The sequence below is a fragment of the Mustelus asterias genome, chromosome 9 (assembly GCF_964213995.1).
Source record: "Mustelus asterias chromosome 9, sMusAst1.hap1.1, whole genome shotgun sequence".
NCBI classification, from domain to species: Eukaryota; Metazoa; Chordata; class Chondrichthyes; order Carcharhiniformes; family Triakidae; genus Mustelus; species Mustelus asterias.
Window position 1 is genome coordinate 91757978 of NC_135809.1, and position 18360 is coordinate 91776337.

The 18360-nt window shown below is 41.8% G+C and overlaps 2 protein-coding genes across 4 annotated transcripts in view; one reads left to right on the top strand and one right to left on the bottom strand.

The window, feature by feature from the left end:
• sdhaf2 (succinate dehydrogenase complex assembly factor 2) overlaps window positions 1-2244 on the bottom strand; it is a 67837-nt gene extending 65593 nt beyond the window's left edge. Inside the window, exon 1 of one of the 2 annotated variants that reach the window (XM_078220538.1) lies at window positions 2027-2244. In XM_078220538.1, the coding sequence (XP_078076664.1) occupies window positions 2027-2044 (18 nt within the window). In that variant the 5' untranslated portion in view covers window positions 2045-2244. The remainder of the gene's footprint in view (window positions 1-2026) is intronic. The other variant, XM_078220539.1, reaches the window with a different exon arrangement.
• A 26-nt stretch (window positions 2245-2270) lies between these two features.
• Window positions 2271-18360, top strand: part of LOC144498823 (cleavage and polyadenylation specificity factor subunit 7-like) — an 82263-nt gene continuing 66173 nt past the window's right edge. For both annotated transcript variants that reach the window (XM_078220543.1, XM_078220544.1), the window contains exons 1-2: window positions 2271-2395; window positions 13399-13605. In XM_078220543.1, coding sequence (XP_078076669.1) covers window positions 2342-2395; window positions 13399-13605 — 261 coding nt within the window. In that variant the 5' untranslated portion in view covers window positions 2271-2341. The remainder of the gene's footprint in view (window positions 2396-13398; window positions 13606-18360) is intronic.

Sequence of the window (18360 nt, forward strand, 5' to 3'; positions counted from 1 at the left end):
AGCTCTGATTAAAACTGAAATTCTTTTCATAAATGATGCATTGTGCATTACCAACATTTTCTCTCATTTCAAATTTATAATTTTTCATTTTTTCATCATTTTCTTATTACTGTGATAAATTCAAGGCAACCAGCTTACAGATTTCATAGAAGATCAACCAGATTGTGGAATATGATCCCAAAATACTGATGAAAAATCTCAAGAGATGCACATGTTGAGAGAGGGGAATGTGCCATGAGACCTAGTTATTCTTGTACACCAGACGCTGAAGTTAAGCATGCAGATGCAGCAGGCAGTAAAGTAGGTAAATGGTATGTTGGCCTTCATAGCGAGAGGATTCAAGTACAGGAGCAGAGATGTATTGGTAAGGCTACACCTGGAATTTTGATTTGATTTATTGTCACATGTATTGGGATACAGAGAAAAGTATTGTTTCTTGCGTGCTATAGACAAAACTTACCATTCATTAGAGTACATAGGGGAGAAGGAAAGGAGAGGATGCAGAATATAGTGTTACAGTCATAGCCAGGGTGAAGAGAAAGATCAACTTAATATAAGGTAGGTCCATTCAAAAGTCTGATGGCAGCAGAGCTGTTCCTGAGACGGTTGGCACATGACCTCAGACTTGTGTATATTTTTCCCGATGGAAGAAGGTGGAAGAGAGTATGTCCAGGTGTGTGGGGTCTTTGATTATGCTGGCTGGTTTCCCGAGGCAGCAGGAAGTGCACACTGAGTCAATGGATGGGAGGCTGGTTTGCATGATGGACTGGGCTACGTTCACAATCCTTTATAGTTTCTTGGTCAAAGTAGGAGCCATACCAAGCTGTGATACATCCGGAAAGGATGCTTTCAATGGTGCATCTGTAATATTGGTGAGAGTTGTAGTGCACGTGCAAATTTCCTTAGCCTCCTGAGAAAGTCGAGGCGTTGGTGGGCATTCTTAACTATAAGGCCAACATGAAAGGACCAAGACAGGTTGGTGATCTGGACACCTAGAAACTTGAAGCTCTTGACCATTTCCACTTCATCACCGTTGATGTAGACAGGGGCATGTCCTCCAGTGCGCCTCCTTCGTTTCACTGACATTGAGGGAGAGATTATTGTCATTGCACCATTTCACCAGATTCTCTATCTTTCCTGTCCTTCGTCTCATCATTGTGTGAGCTGGTGTGCAGTTTTGGTCTCCCTATCTGAAAAAGAATGTTCTTGCTATAGAGAGAGTGCAGCAAAGGTTTACCAGACTGATTCAGGGATGGTGGGAATGATGTACATGGAGAGATTGAGTTGGTTAGAGTTCAGAAGAATGTGGGGAATGTAGGGTGGGATTGTCGTCGGTGCAGGCTCAATGGCCTCCTTCTGCACTGTAGGCATAATGACCTCATAAAAATCTATAAAATTCTAACAGGACTAGATAGAGTAGATGCAGAAAGGTTGTTCCCAATGGTGGGGGAAATCCAGAACCAGAGAACATAGGCTAAGGGATGAGGGGTAAACCTTTTAGGACTGAAATGAAGAGAAATTTCTTACCCCAGAATGGTGAGCCTGTGGAATTCTCCACCACAAAAAGTAATTGAGGCCAAAACATTGTATGTTTTCAAGAAGGAGTTAAGTATAGTTCTTGGGGCAAAAGGGATCAAAGGATACAAGGGGAAGGTGGGATCAGGCTATGATCATATTGAATGGTGGGAAAGTCCAAAGGGTCTACTCCTGCTCCTATTTTCCATGTTATTGAAGGCACAATTAAAGTGGGACTGCACAGTTTTTTCCCTTTCATATTACGTATAGGAACAGGAGCCCAAAGGCAGGGGAATGGCACTAAGTGATGATACTCATTTTGGGATCCAGTGCAAATGCGATGGGCCGAATGGCCTCCTCCTGTGCAATAACAATTCTGTGATTTTTGACTTTAACCCTTTTAGCCCCAGTATGGTTCTGGTGAATCTGAGCAGCGCCTTTCCGAGGCCTGAATGCATATCCTTGTTGAAAATTAAACCCAGCTCCCCGGCTGTCTGCCGCTTTTACTCACATTCCGCACCACCGACATCTTCCACCTTCTTCAAGGTAACAGACGTTATTCTGGATTTACTGGAAAGTATCCCTGGCGAGAGGGCAAGGAAAGCTTCACATTTGCAATGTTACAGCCAGTTACTGAGGAGGAGAGCTCCTGTGTTCGGCTCTTGTTACGGCGAGCGGGGCGGAAGTCGGTTCTGTGTCAACAGCGGGGCGGAAGTCGGTTCTGTGTCCGCGGGCTGGAGGGTCCGTCTCTCCGACTCGGCCTGGTCCGTCCCTGAAAGGTGTCCGGGTGTTTGATTGTCCGTGTGCGCACGGCGCGGCTGGGGGAATGGCCGAAGGAGCCGATCTGATCGACATTTACGCGGATGAAGAGTTTAATCAGGTGAGTGAGCGGGAGTTTGTGGGTATAAGAGTTGTGCCGAGTTGGGGGGAAGTGAAGAGACTGAGTTAAGGACTTGGGAAGCAGAGAGTGGCGGGGATCTGCTGGCAGGCCTCGGGTCTTGGCTCGAGTTGGAGGAACCGGGTGAATTCCCTTCCCCCGGGCCCATGAGCTGAGAGAACCGCTGCAGGAGAATCGGCAGCTTAAAATCAGCTTTGACTCGAGTCTGGCCTGGGACCTTTCAGAGGGGGAAATAAATGTTCAAATGTTGAAATAAATGGGCGGAACCCACTTTTACAGAACTTAAAACCGATGAGTGTGGGTTGGCCTGGATTTTTTTATGTTGAAGTTTTCAAATATTTATAAAAGAAATACCGGTTATATCTGTGTGAAATAAAAACTGTTGATAAGTTGAGGTTCGAAATGACATATTGATGGATGCAGCTTACTGAAAGCCGATTTAAAAATAAAGTGACATACCAAGAAAATGAAATTGAACATGAAATGATGGCATCTACAGTTAGTACGCCGACATCTTGGGAACGAACAAGGCAGGTTCATGGTCTGGATTTTACCTTTCAGATCTGATTGATTTGCTGATGTGTTTCGTGAGCGCTTATATAATTTCTTAGTTTCCCCATGTCTCTGGCAGCATGTTTTCAGTGTAGCAAACGATTGCCCCGGAGCAATGAATTCAAACATTTACTGTACTTTTGGGGGAGGAAATCTAGAGCTAAAAAGGAGAAAACGTGAAAATTGCAAATTAAAAATAATCAGAAAATGCAACAAAATTAAAAAATTGAGAAGAGAAAAGAAAGTTACTGATTTGGATGGAGACCTTTTGTCAGAATGCAAAATAAAGTCAAATGACATTATTCCAATTAAAGTTTACATATACGCCAAAGAACATTTCCTCTCATGTGTCTGCAGTGCTGAATATCCTTTCAGCAACTTCTATATTTCCATGTCAGATTCTCTCGTTCACATTCATTTTGCCTCTTTGCAGGTTTGAAGTATGCTAATTAACCTTTATACTCTCTAATGCATTTTGTTATCTCTGAATTTTCTGTTCTTTACTCAAAGACCCATTGTACGCCTATCAACATTGGCTGCCATTTGGCAATGGAGAGGTTAGACCATAAGCTGTAGGAGCAGAAGTGAGCTGTTTGGCCCATTGAGTCTGCTCTGCCGCCCAGTGAGATCATGATTGATTTGATAATTCTCAACTCCACTTTTCCAACTTACCCCCATTGCCTTCGATTCCCTTCCTGATTAAAAATCTGTCTATCTCAGCCTTGACTATGCTTAACGACCCAGCCTCTACAGCCCTCCACGGTAAAGAATTACATAGATTCACAACCCAATGAGAGAAGAAATTCTTCCTCATCTTTGTCTTTAATGCTATATTGTTACTAAAGTATGTTGCATTACTTGAAGGTAAGATTGTCAGTGAAACAAATGGGATGATAGGAAAATGTGATAAGTAATAGTGGAAAAAATGGTTCCATTCATAAAGATTATTTAAAAATCAAATCATTTTTGTTTTTAGACAATGGAAGTACAGCAGTTGCATGGTTCTACAATGAAAAAAAAATGAAGGTTATGAAAGTGAATATTTAGTTGTAATATTTGAACTTTGGTACCAACCAAATGGGCCAGAATGTTTTTTTTCCAGTTCTGTATATTCCTATGCTTCAACGATTTGCAGTAATTGAAATACGAACATTCTTAAATACAGTAGATGATTTGGGACCTCCATTTTCCCTTTCCTTTAAATATTTCCAAAGTCCTTCAGCTGTTTTCTCAGCTGGAAATTTAAATCTGGACATGCAATAGGTAGTCGAGTAGTGAACTGATTCGAGAATGTGAACAGATCTTTGTACTTATTTTAAGATCAAGCTCATTTATTACATACTTTCAGTTCCCACAATAAGACCATCCTAGCGTACATCTTTCTGCAGCCTAAAAAGATGCATCATGGTGCCTCAGGAATCGTGTTCAAATTTAAACTCATGTTGCAATTAATTTGTATATACTTAAAATTGTTGATACAAACACGTCTTGGTGTTCAGATTTAGGATTTGTCCACCAATTAGCAGCAGCATGTTCCAATCTTCCAACTTGTCAAAATTCAACCAGGATGAACCAAATTATAAATATAATGGCAAATAGAACTCATCTCACTGAGCTTTGTGGGGGAGGGGTGTGGCTGCAGGTTGTACATCCCTTGTATGCAGTTGTATTGACTTTGTGAAGTGCTTTTACAGTGTGTTGTGAGGTCTGCTTATAAACCCAGGTGAAGGCTGAAATGAAGATATTTTTAGATTTTGTAGCTCTTTCATCAACTAATTTCATCTGTAAAGAATGTGCCATACATCAGTGTTCGAAAATAAAGGGTTTTTCAGACTGGGTCTATTATAGGTTCTTTTCTGTTGGTGAAGTGAGTTTGCAGATTGAGCTGGAAATTTACAGACATCTGGAGATCCGCAAATGTTCCTCACTAACAGAAATTAAATTCTAGTTTATGTCAGGTAGATCTATTTACAGCAATTAGACCTTGCCCTTAAAGCGACAGGCTAGATGCACACCCTACTGTAGAAGCTGTACGTGTGTTCCATGGTAAATTGCATGCAATTTAAAGCACCGAAACAGGCCATTTGGCTCAATGGCCTGTACTGGCATGCATGCTCACCTCTCCCTATTTCATCTAGTTACATCAATGCATCCTTCTATTCCTTTCTCCCTCGCATACTTGGCTATTAAATGTATTTATGCTATTTATTTATGTATTATACCAGAAAATAAGATATTATAACTGACTATTAAGCTTAATCTGCCGATTATTATAAACTGGTTTAGAAGGTCATTTTAAAATTTAAAAACTGGTAAATAAGTTAACTCATGAGTTTTAAATAGATTTTGCAAAATAATTTCAGATGCACTTTTAACTCTTATTCTTAGAATTTAACAAAGTCACACTGTTGATGTTATAATAAAATCTGGGCAATGTTACAGGAGATATACTATATTTTGTGAAAATCTTTCGAATATCCTCTATTTTGAATGACACAGCTGAAGGAAGGACTGTAGCATCCTGATTACTACTGTCTGATAATATGTTGTGCTTTGCTGTCTGTTACAGGTTTAAATTCCACGTAATTTGGCCTATCTTCTGAAATGCTTAAATTTTAATGCCACTATTTAATCCTGGAACTTTATGAACTATATAACCAATATTTTAAGTTATTTTTGAATAACTGAAATTATTTTTAAGTATTTAGTTTTAAGTAAATGCAGAAAAATCCAGTTTGGGCAGTGGCTTTGCAAGCATTGTGGACTAGGATTAGATATCTGCTACTGGTGCAGGAATATGATTTCCCCAAGTGAATTACTGGTTAAACATGATTTCTGCCATTGAATAAGTGATATTTTCTTGAGAACCTTGGGTAGTTTGGTCATGACTTGGACCCATCATGGTGCCATTGCACCTTTTAGCAGGAGTAACTAGATAACAGTCCCGACTGGGGACTCTGGCTCATTTTCCTTCCCGAGCCCAAGAACAACTGAGGCCAATTATGCCGGCCAGTTGCTTGACCTGTATTAGAACAGAGGTTGAATGCAAGATGTATGGCTTCACGTCATAATCATGCAGTATAAAAGCAAATTACTGTGGATGCTGGAATCTGAAATCAAAAAAGAAAATGTTGGAAAATCTCAACAGGTCTGACAGCACCTGTAAGGAGAGAAAAGAGCTGACGTTTCGTGTCCAGATAACCCTTTGTCAAAGCGGAGGATGATCATGTGCTTTGACGAAGAATCATTTGGACTCAAAACGTCAGCTCTTTTCTCTCCTTACAGATGCTGCCAGATCTGCTGAGATTTTCCAGCATTTTCTCTTATAATCATGCAGTAATTGTATTTACTCACTGAGCTTTAGGGAGAGCCCTGAAAGAGATGTGATGAAATTACTGTATTTATTTTTACATTTTCAGTAGTGTTTTTGTAAAATCTGTGGCTGAGGTAAGTATTTGTTTGTGGTTTGTACAGGAAGCAGTGTTAGCTAATATTGAAGATTCTTGATTATATTTTTGTATCTGATGGTGTTTGGGATTTCCCTGTCATGTGGCAAGAATGCCTGCTGTTATACAACTTCAGGTGTGTAGATTGTGCATTTGATCATGTGATTGTAGAATCACCATTTGTCTTTTGTCATGTTGGCCTTGCTGATGACTTAATGTACCACTGAAATTTAGATGCAAGAAATATTTGGACAAAGCTTTCCTTTAAAAGGAAAAAGAAATTTCCACTCATTGTGAAAAGTGTACAGATTATACTCAGACAGAAACAGCATTGTTCCTTACTTAAGAGTTTACATTTTCTATGCAACTCAGTTTCTCCTTTTGCATCACCTCAGCCTTATGCTCCACCCATTGGTGCTGAGTCCCTGGCCTCAGTAATCAAGCTGACCTAACTGGGTTAATGGAGCTAGTCTGATCTACAGTAGGACAGTCCTATGTTTCCCACGTCTTCAGCAATGCGTAATGTGATCTGTTGCAGAAACTTTTGTGCTGTATCAATTTGAATTTAAAATTCCTATCAGTACAATTGAATATTCCCCCTGGAGAGATTTATGAGCTGTGCAATGCTAGGGTTTAAGTACTGTTGGTTCCTTGCTTATCATTGGTGTTGGGAGCAGTTTGAAGTAATGTCAAAAATATGACACACAGCATGCAGCACTATAAAATGTTTGTTGGCTTGGAGTTATTTACCCTTTTAGCATAGAAGTTTCAGTATATTAAATGAACTTGGTGACAGCATTGAGCGTTTTGAATGTGCATTTACTAATTTCATTTGGGTGAGATGGGGGAAATGCCAGCTTCTGTTTGGCATTGTGAGCAGAATAATATAAACTTTGATATTCTGAGACAGGTTGTGTTAATGTCAATTCATTTTCTCCTTCTTCACCGAGTCTTTACCTAAAGTTTTGCTTACCTAAAACCATCCGAGTCTTTCCTGCTCTCAAAATTCCATGTTTTACTTTAAGTTGGAAACTCATAAAATAACCTTGTTAATGAGGTTTGGGGAAGTTGCAGTTAGCTGTTCGCACAGATTTTGTGCTCATAAGTGATGTTAACATACCTAGTATTTTGGAGCATTTCCAGGTTGCATGCAGAGTAGAACACATTCTACGCTGCTGAAATTCTAACTTGTACTGCTCTAATGTGACATTTGTCCATTTTCCAACACATACTATCTACGGTTTTATAAAAGTGAAATTCCAAATTAATACTGAATCAAGGCAATTTCATTCTGCTGTTCTGAATCTACAAGAAGGCTGAGTTCCCTGAACTCAACTCACAGAGAGTGGGAGCTTGTTGTTGCTCTCCAAGCCACACACCATCCTGATTTGGAACTATATTGCCACTCCTTCACTGTCTCTAGGTTAAATTCTGGAACTCCCTCCCTCACAGCATTTTATTAAGGTTTGGAAAGTACACGAGAAGAGAGAATCAAAAGTTACACTGACATACAGAGTGTGAGTGAATTTGCAAGTTGCTGAATAGTAAATTGTTAAATGATGTAAAAGGTCCCTAGATGAGCGAGTTGCTAAAACTTGTATTGACTGTCATTCGAACATTGGAGACTAAAGATTGAGGTGTCAGAATGGAAATTGAAATGGCAATCCAAAGGGAGCCAGGGTGACACCTGCAGATAGAATGGAAATTTGAGGTATACTGAAATTTAACAGACTCCAAATATATTTTTTAGCTGTTTGGGAGGCTCAAGAGGATAAAAGTGCCACCTGATATACTACCAAGAACCAAAACATTCTGGGCCTGTGCTCATTTAAGTGTTTGTTGGGTACAGCAGGAGAAAAAAATGAAATAAGATAGGGAAGTGATTATTTTATTTGCAAGGAAATTCTGTGAAGCTGAAGGGTCTTTGGCCTCTGGATTAACAACTTGACTATGCAAAACTGAAGAGAGAACCTGAGTGTTAAAGTTCTTAATTTTTATGACTTCACTGGTTAATCTCTTTGTACAATGTTATAAAGAAAGGGAAAACTTTGCCTTTCCTGACAAGAAGTGTGGTATATGTGAAATAACCACAATGTACATCAGAGTATCTTTTTCTAGTCTTTGGAGATGAACAGTGAAGTTTGCCAATTAGACCCAAACTAGTTAGTGTGGCTAAAATGTGCAGCCAGATTGAGCTATCTTGCGGCAAGTCAGTCTGTAATGCTTAAATTGTTTTTTGGTTCTGGCTCTATTCGGGTCATTCGCTACATTTTCTGTGAAACTTCTAATTCAGCACCATAAATTGTTTCCATAGCCACAAGTTGTCTGTTCATTTCTGCTTCTTCACCCCACCCCCACCCGAAAGTTACTGCTAATGGTGGATTTTTACACTGACATGTTGAACTGAGCATCAGACTTGTGTTTCTTTGTTCAACAAACCTTCTGTAACAACTCCATTGGTCAGCTCCTTGGTAGAACACTCTTGAGTCAGAAGGTTGTTGGTTCAAACTTCATTCCAGACTTGAGCACCCATGTCTAGGTTTTCCCTGATGCCCTAACCAATATTTATCTCTCCACCAACATCACTAAAACAGATGATAAGAAGCTCCCACTAACAGCAATGTTGTGTGTGTATTGGGTACAAAAATAATTGCACTTGAGAAAGTACTTAATTGACAGAGTGCTTTGGAGCATCCTGAGGTGGTGAAAGCTGACATATAAGTGTAAGTCAGTTTTTCTTGTGTTGTTGGGCTGAACCGTTGCACCATAACTAGGCCTTACTTTCTGTAAAATAGTGTTTTTATATATCCAGTAGCTGCTAATGTGACATAGCCTAGTGTTGAACGTAAATCCATCTTACAATATCTAGGGCAGCACGGTGGCACAGTGGTTAGCACTGCTGCCGGCTTGGGTCACTGTCTGTATGGAGTTTGCATGTTCTTCCCGTGTCTGTGGGTTTCCTCCGGGTGCTCTGGTTTCCTCCCACAGTCCAAAAGACGCGCTGGTTAGGTGCATTGACTGTGCTAAATTCTCCCTCAATGTACCCAAACAGGTGCCGGCGTGTGGCGACTAGGGGATTTTCACAGGGCTTTGACATAGGGTCATCTGGACTCGAAACGTCGGCTCTTTTCTCTCCTTACAGATGCTGCCAGACCTGCTGAGACTTTCTAGCATTTTCTCTTTTGGATTTTCACAGAAGCTTCATTTCAGTGTTAATGTAAGCCTACTTGTGACACTAATGAATAAACTTTAGCTTACTGGATTGGACATGGACCCTCACATGATTTCTCAGATTTCAGGAAGTGGTAGAATAAAAACGATCGAACTAATGAAGTAGAAGGACTAGTGATCTGGAAACGCGGTCTCTCAGATACACATTCTGCCTCCCTCTGGCACCCCTCTTTAAACAGAAACAAGAGAATTTTAAATATGTATTTCATGACCATTAATGACATCAGTCGTCAAACATCCACATGCTGACGTGGGCTTGTATCTCTTGGTAAGTCAAGAAACACAGATTTACCTCAGATCTTTTGTTTTAAACAAACTAAACTGTTTCTAGCCCTTTGGATCCTTATTTGTCCTTCACTGTATCGTCAGTGCCAACTTGCAGTCTGAAGTCCGCGGTAGCCCCGAAATCCTCATAATTTGTTCCCTGAAGCTTGGGCAACTCATATTTGCAGGTTTGCTTTAATTTTTTGAGACTGAAGGTTTGGAATGGGCCATTCTTTGTTGAGACCTTTCTGATCAATAAATTCTAAATAAAGACACCAAGGCCTGTTAGTTTCAGTAATCTTGGCGATATGTAAATTATTGAGAGCATGAACTTAAACTTCATATGCAGTCCCTGAGGTTTCCGGATTCATGCTGCTTGTGGAGGCAAATGCTTCAGTTGTAGAATTATCATCTCAAGACTATCTGTCAAAACCATCATCAGTTAGTGAGCTGCACTGTCCGCCAATACATTGGAGGCAGAACTGGAGTTACTCTAAAGCCACAGAAAACTGCATTTTACAACAAGCAAACTTTATTTCTCAGTGAGGAAATTGTGCACTAGAGCATGTATTAACTCAGCAGAATCTATTTAATAAGAGTGTCCATGAAATGAAACAAACAAAACAACTGGCTTTTTTATTACTGTCACAAGTACGCTTACATTAAGGCATTAACAAAGTTACTGTGAAAATCCCCTAGTCGCCACATTCTGGCACCTGTTCGGGTACACTGAGGGAGAATTTAGCACAGCCAGTGCACCTAACCAGCACGTCTTTCAGACTGTGGGAGGAAACTGGAGCACCTGGAGGAAACCCACGCAGACACAGGGAGAAGGTGCAGACTCCGCACAGATAGTGACCCAAGCCGGGAATCGAACCCAGGTCCCTGGCACTATGAGGTAGCAGTGCTAACCACTGTGCCACCCACAATAAGCTCCGGGTGTGAATAACAAGGGAATTACCTCATCCTCTCTATCGCGCATGGGAACCATGGCATGACTATAAGCAATTGTTCCATTCCCTTGCTCTCCTATGTGTTCTTCCTCTCTCCTGTGTCATTTTGCCTTGCCCCATTTCGCAGTTGGGCTCTGACATTTGCCCCCTAAACCCTGGCCTGACCATCCGGTATTAATGAAGGCACCAGATATGATTATGCAGCCAGCTCAATCCACCCTGCAAACCTCTCACTAACATTTGCAGATGTGCCAAATTTGAAAGAGCTGTCCCATAGCCTAGTCAAGAAACAGCTGATATAGTCACACTCACCAAATCAGACCTTACAGCCATTGTCCCAGGCTCCTCTATCATCATTCCTAGGTTTGATCCACCTGAAATGGCAGAACTGGTATACAGTTGGGAGTGAGTGGCCTGGGAGTTTGTAGCATTCCAGATCCCATGAAGTTTCGTGGTATCAGGTCAAACATAGACAAGGAATCTCCTGTTGATTTCCTCCTACAGCCCTTCCTCAGCTGACAAGTCAATACTTCTCCATGTTGAACATCACTTTTAAGTGGCAGTGAGGGCATAGCATATAGCCTGGATCGGGTATTTCAATGTCTATCACCGAGAAGCTCAGTAGGACCACCCCTGATTGAGTCCTGAGGGACAGGTCTGCAAGACTGGGTCTGTGGCAGGTGTTGAGAGAACAACACAAGTGTTACGACAGGAGGGGCATTAATTTAGAACAGCTCTGATTTCTCCACTCACTACCTGTCTGTAAATATAAAGGTGTTTTTGATTTTGGGGGTACAGTGGTTGGCACTGCTACCTCACAGCTCCAGGACCCGGGTTCAATTCTGGCCTTGAGTGGCTGTCTGTGTGAAGTTTGCACATTCTCCCATGCGTGCAAGAAACAATACTTTTCACCATATACATGTGACAATATTAATAAATCAAAAGTCTGCGTGGATTTCCTGCGGGTGCTCCCACAGTCCAAAGATGTGCAAGTTAGGTGGATTGTCTATGCTAAATTGCCCCTTAGTGTCCCAAGATCTGTAGGTTAGAAGGGTTGGCCATGGTAAATGTGTGGGGTTACAGGGATAGAGCAGGGGAGAGGGCCTGGGTAAGATGATCTGTTAGAGAGTCAGTGTAGACTCGGTGGGATGATTAGCCTCTTCTGCACTGTAGAGGTTCTATGATTTTTAATTCCTGCCATTATAAGTGATGGCGTAGCCCTTCAATTTTGGAGTGATCTAATTCTCAATTAATAATTCCCCCCCCCCCAGGGAATGCCAGGAGCAGCACTCGGCATGCTAAACAGGAGAGCAGCTTGCTATGGACAGCGCGAAGTGATCCCATAACCAATTGATCAGATCAAAGCTCTCCAAAGCTGCCACTTCCAGTCATGATTGGTGGTGGGCGATTAAAAACTAATAGAAAGAAGAGACTTCATGAACGTTCCAATCCTCAGTGATGGTGGGGCCTAGCAATGAATGCAAAAGACATTGCAGCCATTTTCAACTAGAAATGGTGACTGGATAATCCATCTCTTCCTCCTGAGGTCCAGTGCTCTCCTGGCCATCTTCTCAATCCTTGTAAATTTCAGCTCATTCAAAAATCTCTTGCCCATGTCTTTCACCACTCACCCATCACCCTGCCCTTGCCAACTGACATTAGCTCAAGATCCTTCCACTTCAGAATTTAAAATTCTCACCCTTGTTTTTAAATAGCTTCATGGTTTTACTCCCTCACTTTTCTGAACTATTGGTGGCAGTGCCCTCATCGATCCATTGAAGTTCAAATCAAATCCATTTTAGGGTATTCAAAGGTATGATCTGCGGAATGATGACTTCTGTGCTTTAACCCTATAATTCTAGGAACAATTTTTAAATGTATAATATCTTCAAAGAAGTCGACAGTAATTGTCGAGTAGAGCCTTCCCTCCTAAATCCATGCGAAACACCATTGTTTTACTGGATAAATACACCATATGGTCAGAGAATTGATGAACAGTACAGAAAGCAGCTATTCATCCCATCGAGTCTGTGCCAGCTATTCAAAGAGCATTCTAGTTGGTTCTGCTTCCCTGCTAATTCTTAAAGTTCTAGATTTAATCCTTGATCAATTAGCTGATTTCACTTTGGGAGACCATTAGAATAGTACAAAGAGACTGAGTAGCCTGAGGGAAGGGGGGGAATCAGTTATTTTTCGCTATCCAGTGTCTGTGACAGTCAGGTGAGGAGTGAGTTGTGGTTAGCTGTGATGCGCTCACAAGAATGATTACTTGGGTTTGGCTTCAGAGGACCCTCTGTGCCCTTAGAAATGTGCCTCAGTATGAATTGGCACCTTCAAGAGAGGATACAACAGCGTGGTGGGGATATGGCATGCTTAGCAAAAGTACACCCTAGGTGCTGAGGATTATATGGCTACTATAGCAGATAATTTTATAATGCATCATAATGACGGCTAACCCCCAAGTCATTCCCCCCGACCCACCAATTCCATTTTTCATAGCAGTCCCAGTCCTAAATGAAATGTGTGAATTCTCTTTCAGGAGACTGATTACACTCCAAACGATCAAGTTGACCTTTATGATGACGTAATAGCGGCTGCTGATGGTAATAACCAAGAAGATCAAAGTTTTGATGAGATATTACCACGGACTCCCGGTGAGCCACAGAAAACTGACAGTGCCAGGCCAACCATAGTCTACACATATGGAGGCAAAAGGCAAGCAGTATATGTGGGAAACCTGACATGGGTGAGTGAATCTATATCTGGTTAGTGTTACTCCGATGCACAAAGCCCTAAGTCCAATGGCTGACAACTATATTTGGACAAGTTTCCAAGAGGCCTGGATGCGACATTATTTTTCTGCTTTGGTCTCTCCTTTCTTGAGCATATTGGCTAAACTGCCTTGGACAATTCAACTTCGATGTGTTTGGCCTTCTTTGGGAAATGGTCTAAATGGAACAAAGAACAATACAGCACAGGAACGGGCCCTTCGGCCCTCCAAGCCCGCGCCGCTCCCTGGTCCAAACTACACTATTCTTTTGTATCCCTCCATTCCCACTCCGTTCATGTGGCTATCTAGATAAGTCTTAAACGTTCCCAGTGTGTCTGCCTCCACCACCTTGCCCGGCAGCGCATTCCAGGCCCCCACCACCCTCTGTGTAAAATACATCCTTCTGATATCCGTGTTAAAACCCCCCACCCCCCCTCACCGTGAACCTATGACCCCTCGTGAACGTCACCACCGACCTGGGAAAAAGCTTCCCACCATTCACCCTATCTATGCCTTTCATAATTTTATACACCTCTATTAGGTCACCCCTCATCCTCCGTCTTTCCAGTGAGAACAACCCCAGTTTACCCAATCTCTCCTCATAACTAAGCCCCTCCATACCATCCTTCTGGTAGTGTGGCAACCAGAACTGGACGCAGTATTCCAAATGCGGCCGAACCAACCTTCTATACAACTGCAACATCAGACCCCAACTTTTATACTCTATGCCCCGTCCTATAAAGGCAAGCATGCCATATGCCTTATTCACTACCTTCTCCACCTGTGATGTCACCTTCAAGGATCTGTGGACTTGCACACCCAGGTCCCTCTGCGTATCTACACCCTTTATGGTTCTGCCATTTATCGTATAGTTCCCCCCTACGTTAGTTCTACCAAAATGCATCACTTCGCATTTATCAGGATTGAACTCCATCTGCCATTTCTTTGCCCAAATTTCCAGCCTATCTATATCCTTCTGTAGCCTCTGACAATGTTCCTCACTATCTGCAAGTCCAGCCATTTTTGTGTCGTCTGCGAACTTACTGATCACCCCAGTTACACCTTCTTCCAGATCGTTTATATAAATCACAAACAGCAGAGGTCCCAATACAGAGCCCTGCGGAACACTACTAGTCACAGGCATCCAGCCGGAAAAAGACCCTTCCACTACCACCCTCTGTCTTCTGTGACCAAGCCAGTTCTCCACCCATCTAGCCACCTCCCCCTTTATCCCATGAGATCCAACCTTTTGCACCAACCTGCCACGAGGGACTTTGTCAAACGCTTTATTAAAGTCCATATAGACGACATCCACGGCCCTTCCCTCGTCAACCATTCTAGTCACTTCTTCAAAAAGCTCCACCAGGCTAGTGAGGCATGACCTCCCTCTCACAAGACCATGCTGACTATCGTTAATGAGTTTATTCCTTTCTAAATGCGCATACATCCTATCTCTAAGAATCCTCTCCAACAACTTCCCTACCGCGGACGTCAAGCTCACCGACCTATAATTTCCCGGGTTATCCTTCCTACCCTTCTTAAATAATGGGACCACATTAGCTATCCTCCAGTCCTCTGGGACATCACCTGTGTCCAGTGACGAGACAAAGATTTGCGTCAGAGGCCCAGCGATTTCATCTCTCGTCTCCCTGAGCAGCCTGGGATAGATTCCATCAGGCCCTGGGGATTTGTCAATCTTTATATTCCCTAAAAAACCTAACACTTCCTCCCTTGTAATGGAGATTTTCTCTAACGGGTCAACACTCCCCTCCGAGACACTCCCAGTCAACACATCTCTCTCCTTTGTGAATACCGATGCAAAGTATTCATTTAGGATCTCCCCTACTTCTTTGGGCTCCAAGCATAATTCCCCACTTTTGTCCCTGAGAGGTCCGATTTTTTCCCAGACAACCTTTTTGTTCCTAACGTATGAATAAAATGCTTTGGGATTCTCCTTAATCCTGTCTGCCAAGGACATTTTGTGACCCCTTTTTGCCCTTCTAATTCCTCGTTTGAGTTCTTTCCTACTTTCTTTGTATTCCTCCAGAGCTCCCTCCGTTTTTAGCTGCCTGGACCTAACGTATGCCTCTCTTTTCCTTTTGACCAATCCCTCAATTTCCCTGGTTATCCATGGTTCTCGAATCCTATCCTTTTTTACAGGCACATGCCTATCCTGCAGCCCTAACAACTGTTCCTTAAAGTATCATTGTCACTTCTCCTTGTTGTTGGAGAGGAATGAACCCCGCCAGTATTGCCTCCATTGATTATGTATCTGTTTCATGCTAATTACAAGTGAAGTTGCTTGTTCATTCTCATGTTACAAGAGATTTCACTTATTGAGAACTCGAGGTAAATTCTACTTTTTACAGAATTAAGTCTGCCAAGTGCTTATAAACAAACAAAAATAATGTACAGGAAAAGACCAAATGATTCATTAAGGCTATCAAGAATCATCATTGTGCAACTTAACACCATGACCCCTATTGCCACTCTCCACCAACACCATTATAATCTGCTTGGACAGGCAAGAAACACAGAAAATAATCCTGGAGCAAGAAACCCTGAGAAACTCCAACCCCAAAGGTAATCAAACACCCTCCAAGAAATCACAGTAAATGCTTACACGGCATGAGCTGACAAGTCATTTCAAAGTTCAGTAACTCTGCAAATAAAAACTTTCTGATGTCCAACTTATACAAATATCCACAAATTCTCCTTAACCTATCTAAGTCAAATAGCAGATCCACAATGACCGGATCTAATCCTCCCATCTCTTTAAAATATCTTAAGCAATCTCCTCAAAGTATGTGCTTTAGAGTAAAAATAGCCTGCTCTTTAAGCCTATCTTGGTCATTGAGGGAATTTAAACTCGACCAATCTAGTGGTCCTCCTCCAATCAATGGGCCGAATGGTCTCCTTCTGTACTGTAGAGATTCTATGATCCTTTTCCAGGGCCTCTAATTCACTCAACATGTACAGGGAGCAAAACCAGGCATAGTATTCTAAATTAAGCCTTATTTTTTGTTTGGTATTGGATTTGTCTTCACAATACACCCTGGTAATCCAATCATTTTTTTTCTATAACTTTATCTTTTGAAAATTTATTCTTTCTTGGGATGTGGCATCGCTGGATAGGCTAGCATTTATTGCCTATTCCTAATTGCCTTGAGAAGATAGTGGTGAGCCAACTTCTTGAACTGGTGCAATCCATGTGGTGTAGATGCACCCACTGTGCTGCTACGGAGTTCCAGGATTTTGACCCAGCAACAGTGAAGGAATGGCAATATCGTTCAAAGTCAGGATGGTACATGGCTTGGGGGATGGTGATGTTCCCAAACATCTGCTGCCCTTGTCCTTCGAGGTTGTAGAGGTTGTGGGCTTGGAAGGTGTTGTCAAAGGATCCTTGGTGAGTTGCTGCACTGCATCTTGTAGATAGTACACACTGCTACCACTGTGTCAGTGGTGGAGGGAATGAAGGTTAAAGGCAGTGGATGACATGCCAATCTGGTGGGCTGCTTTGGATATTGTTATTGGAGCTACATTCATCCAGACCTGTTATGAATCTTATGAGATATTGTAATACTTAGATATTTTTCTGATTGAACACTCTTAAGTTCTTAACCTCGCATTGTTTGCACTTGTTTGCCATTACCCCTATCTATGTGCACAAAACTACATTTATCTATCTAGGTATCTTCCTATGTTTTTATACTTAATGGCATCTGTGGGTCTGTGCCCTCATCACACCTAGGTATGCTTTTCTCATCTAAGATCCTAAGACCAAAATTGCCAATTGAATCACGAGTGGATCTCACCAGCACTTTCTTCCACACTACTGGTAAAGATGAAAATGAGTGGGCCTAACTCAATTTCCGAAGCACTTTACCAGTCATTGAATGATAAAATCCCTACAGTGCAGTAGGAGGCCATTTGGTCCATTTAGTCTGCACCAACACTCTGAAAAAGCATCTTTCTCAGGCCCAAACCCCCGCCTATCCTTGTAGCCCCGCCCATTTTACCATGGCTAATCCAGGTAACCTACAAAACTTGAGCCACTAAGGGGCAATTTAGCATGGCAAATCCATCTAACCTGCTCATTTTTGGACTGTGGGAGGAAACTGAAGCACCTGGAGGAAACCCACACAGACACAGGGAGAATGTGTAAACTTCATACAGACAGTCACCCAAGGCTGGAATTGAACCCTGGTGCCCTATAGAATCTTTGCTATTAATAGCAATTTCCTTCCTACTAATATCCAACCAATTTTTCAGCTTTTCTAATCTACTCACTATTCCACAGGATTAACCTTTTTTGTAGGTTATTGTGTAGCATCTTAACAAAATCTTTTAAAAAATCAACATATACTGTGTCAACCAAGCTATCTACTGCCACCAATCTAGTAACTTGTTCCCAACTTCAACTAAATTGAAATTACATTGCTTTCTGATAGTTCCTTCTCTGCCTAGATGGTCATAGAGAAATTCTGTAATATCTTGTTGCAGGAGACATTCTTGGATTAAGAACTGGAAGGCCTGATTTCAGATTGTGCTGTAATTTTTTCAGGAGATATGATAAAGTCCCATTTTTGATACTCATATAAGAGAGGAAAGGACTTGCATTTGTTTTCAATTCATTCATGGGATGCCAACGTTGCTGTCTGGGCCAGCATTTATTGTCCATCCCTAATTGCCCTTGAACTGAGGTCATTTCAGAGAACATTTAAGAGTCAA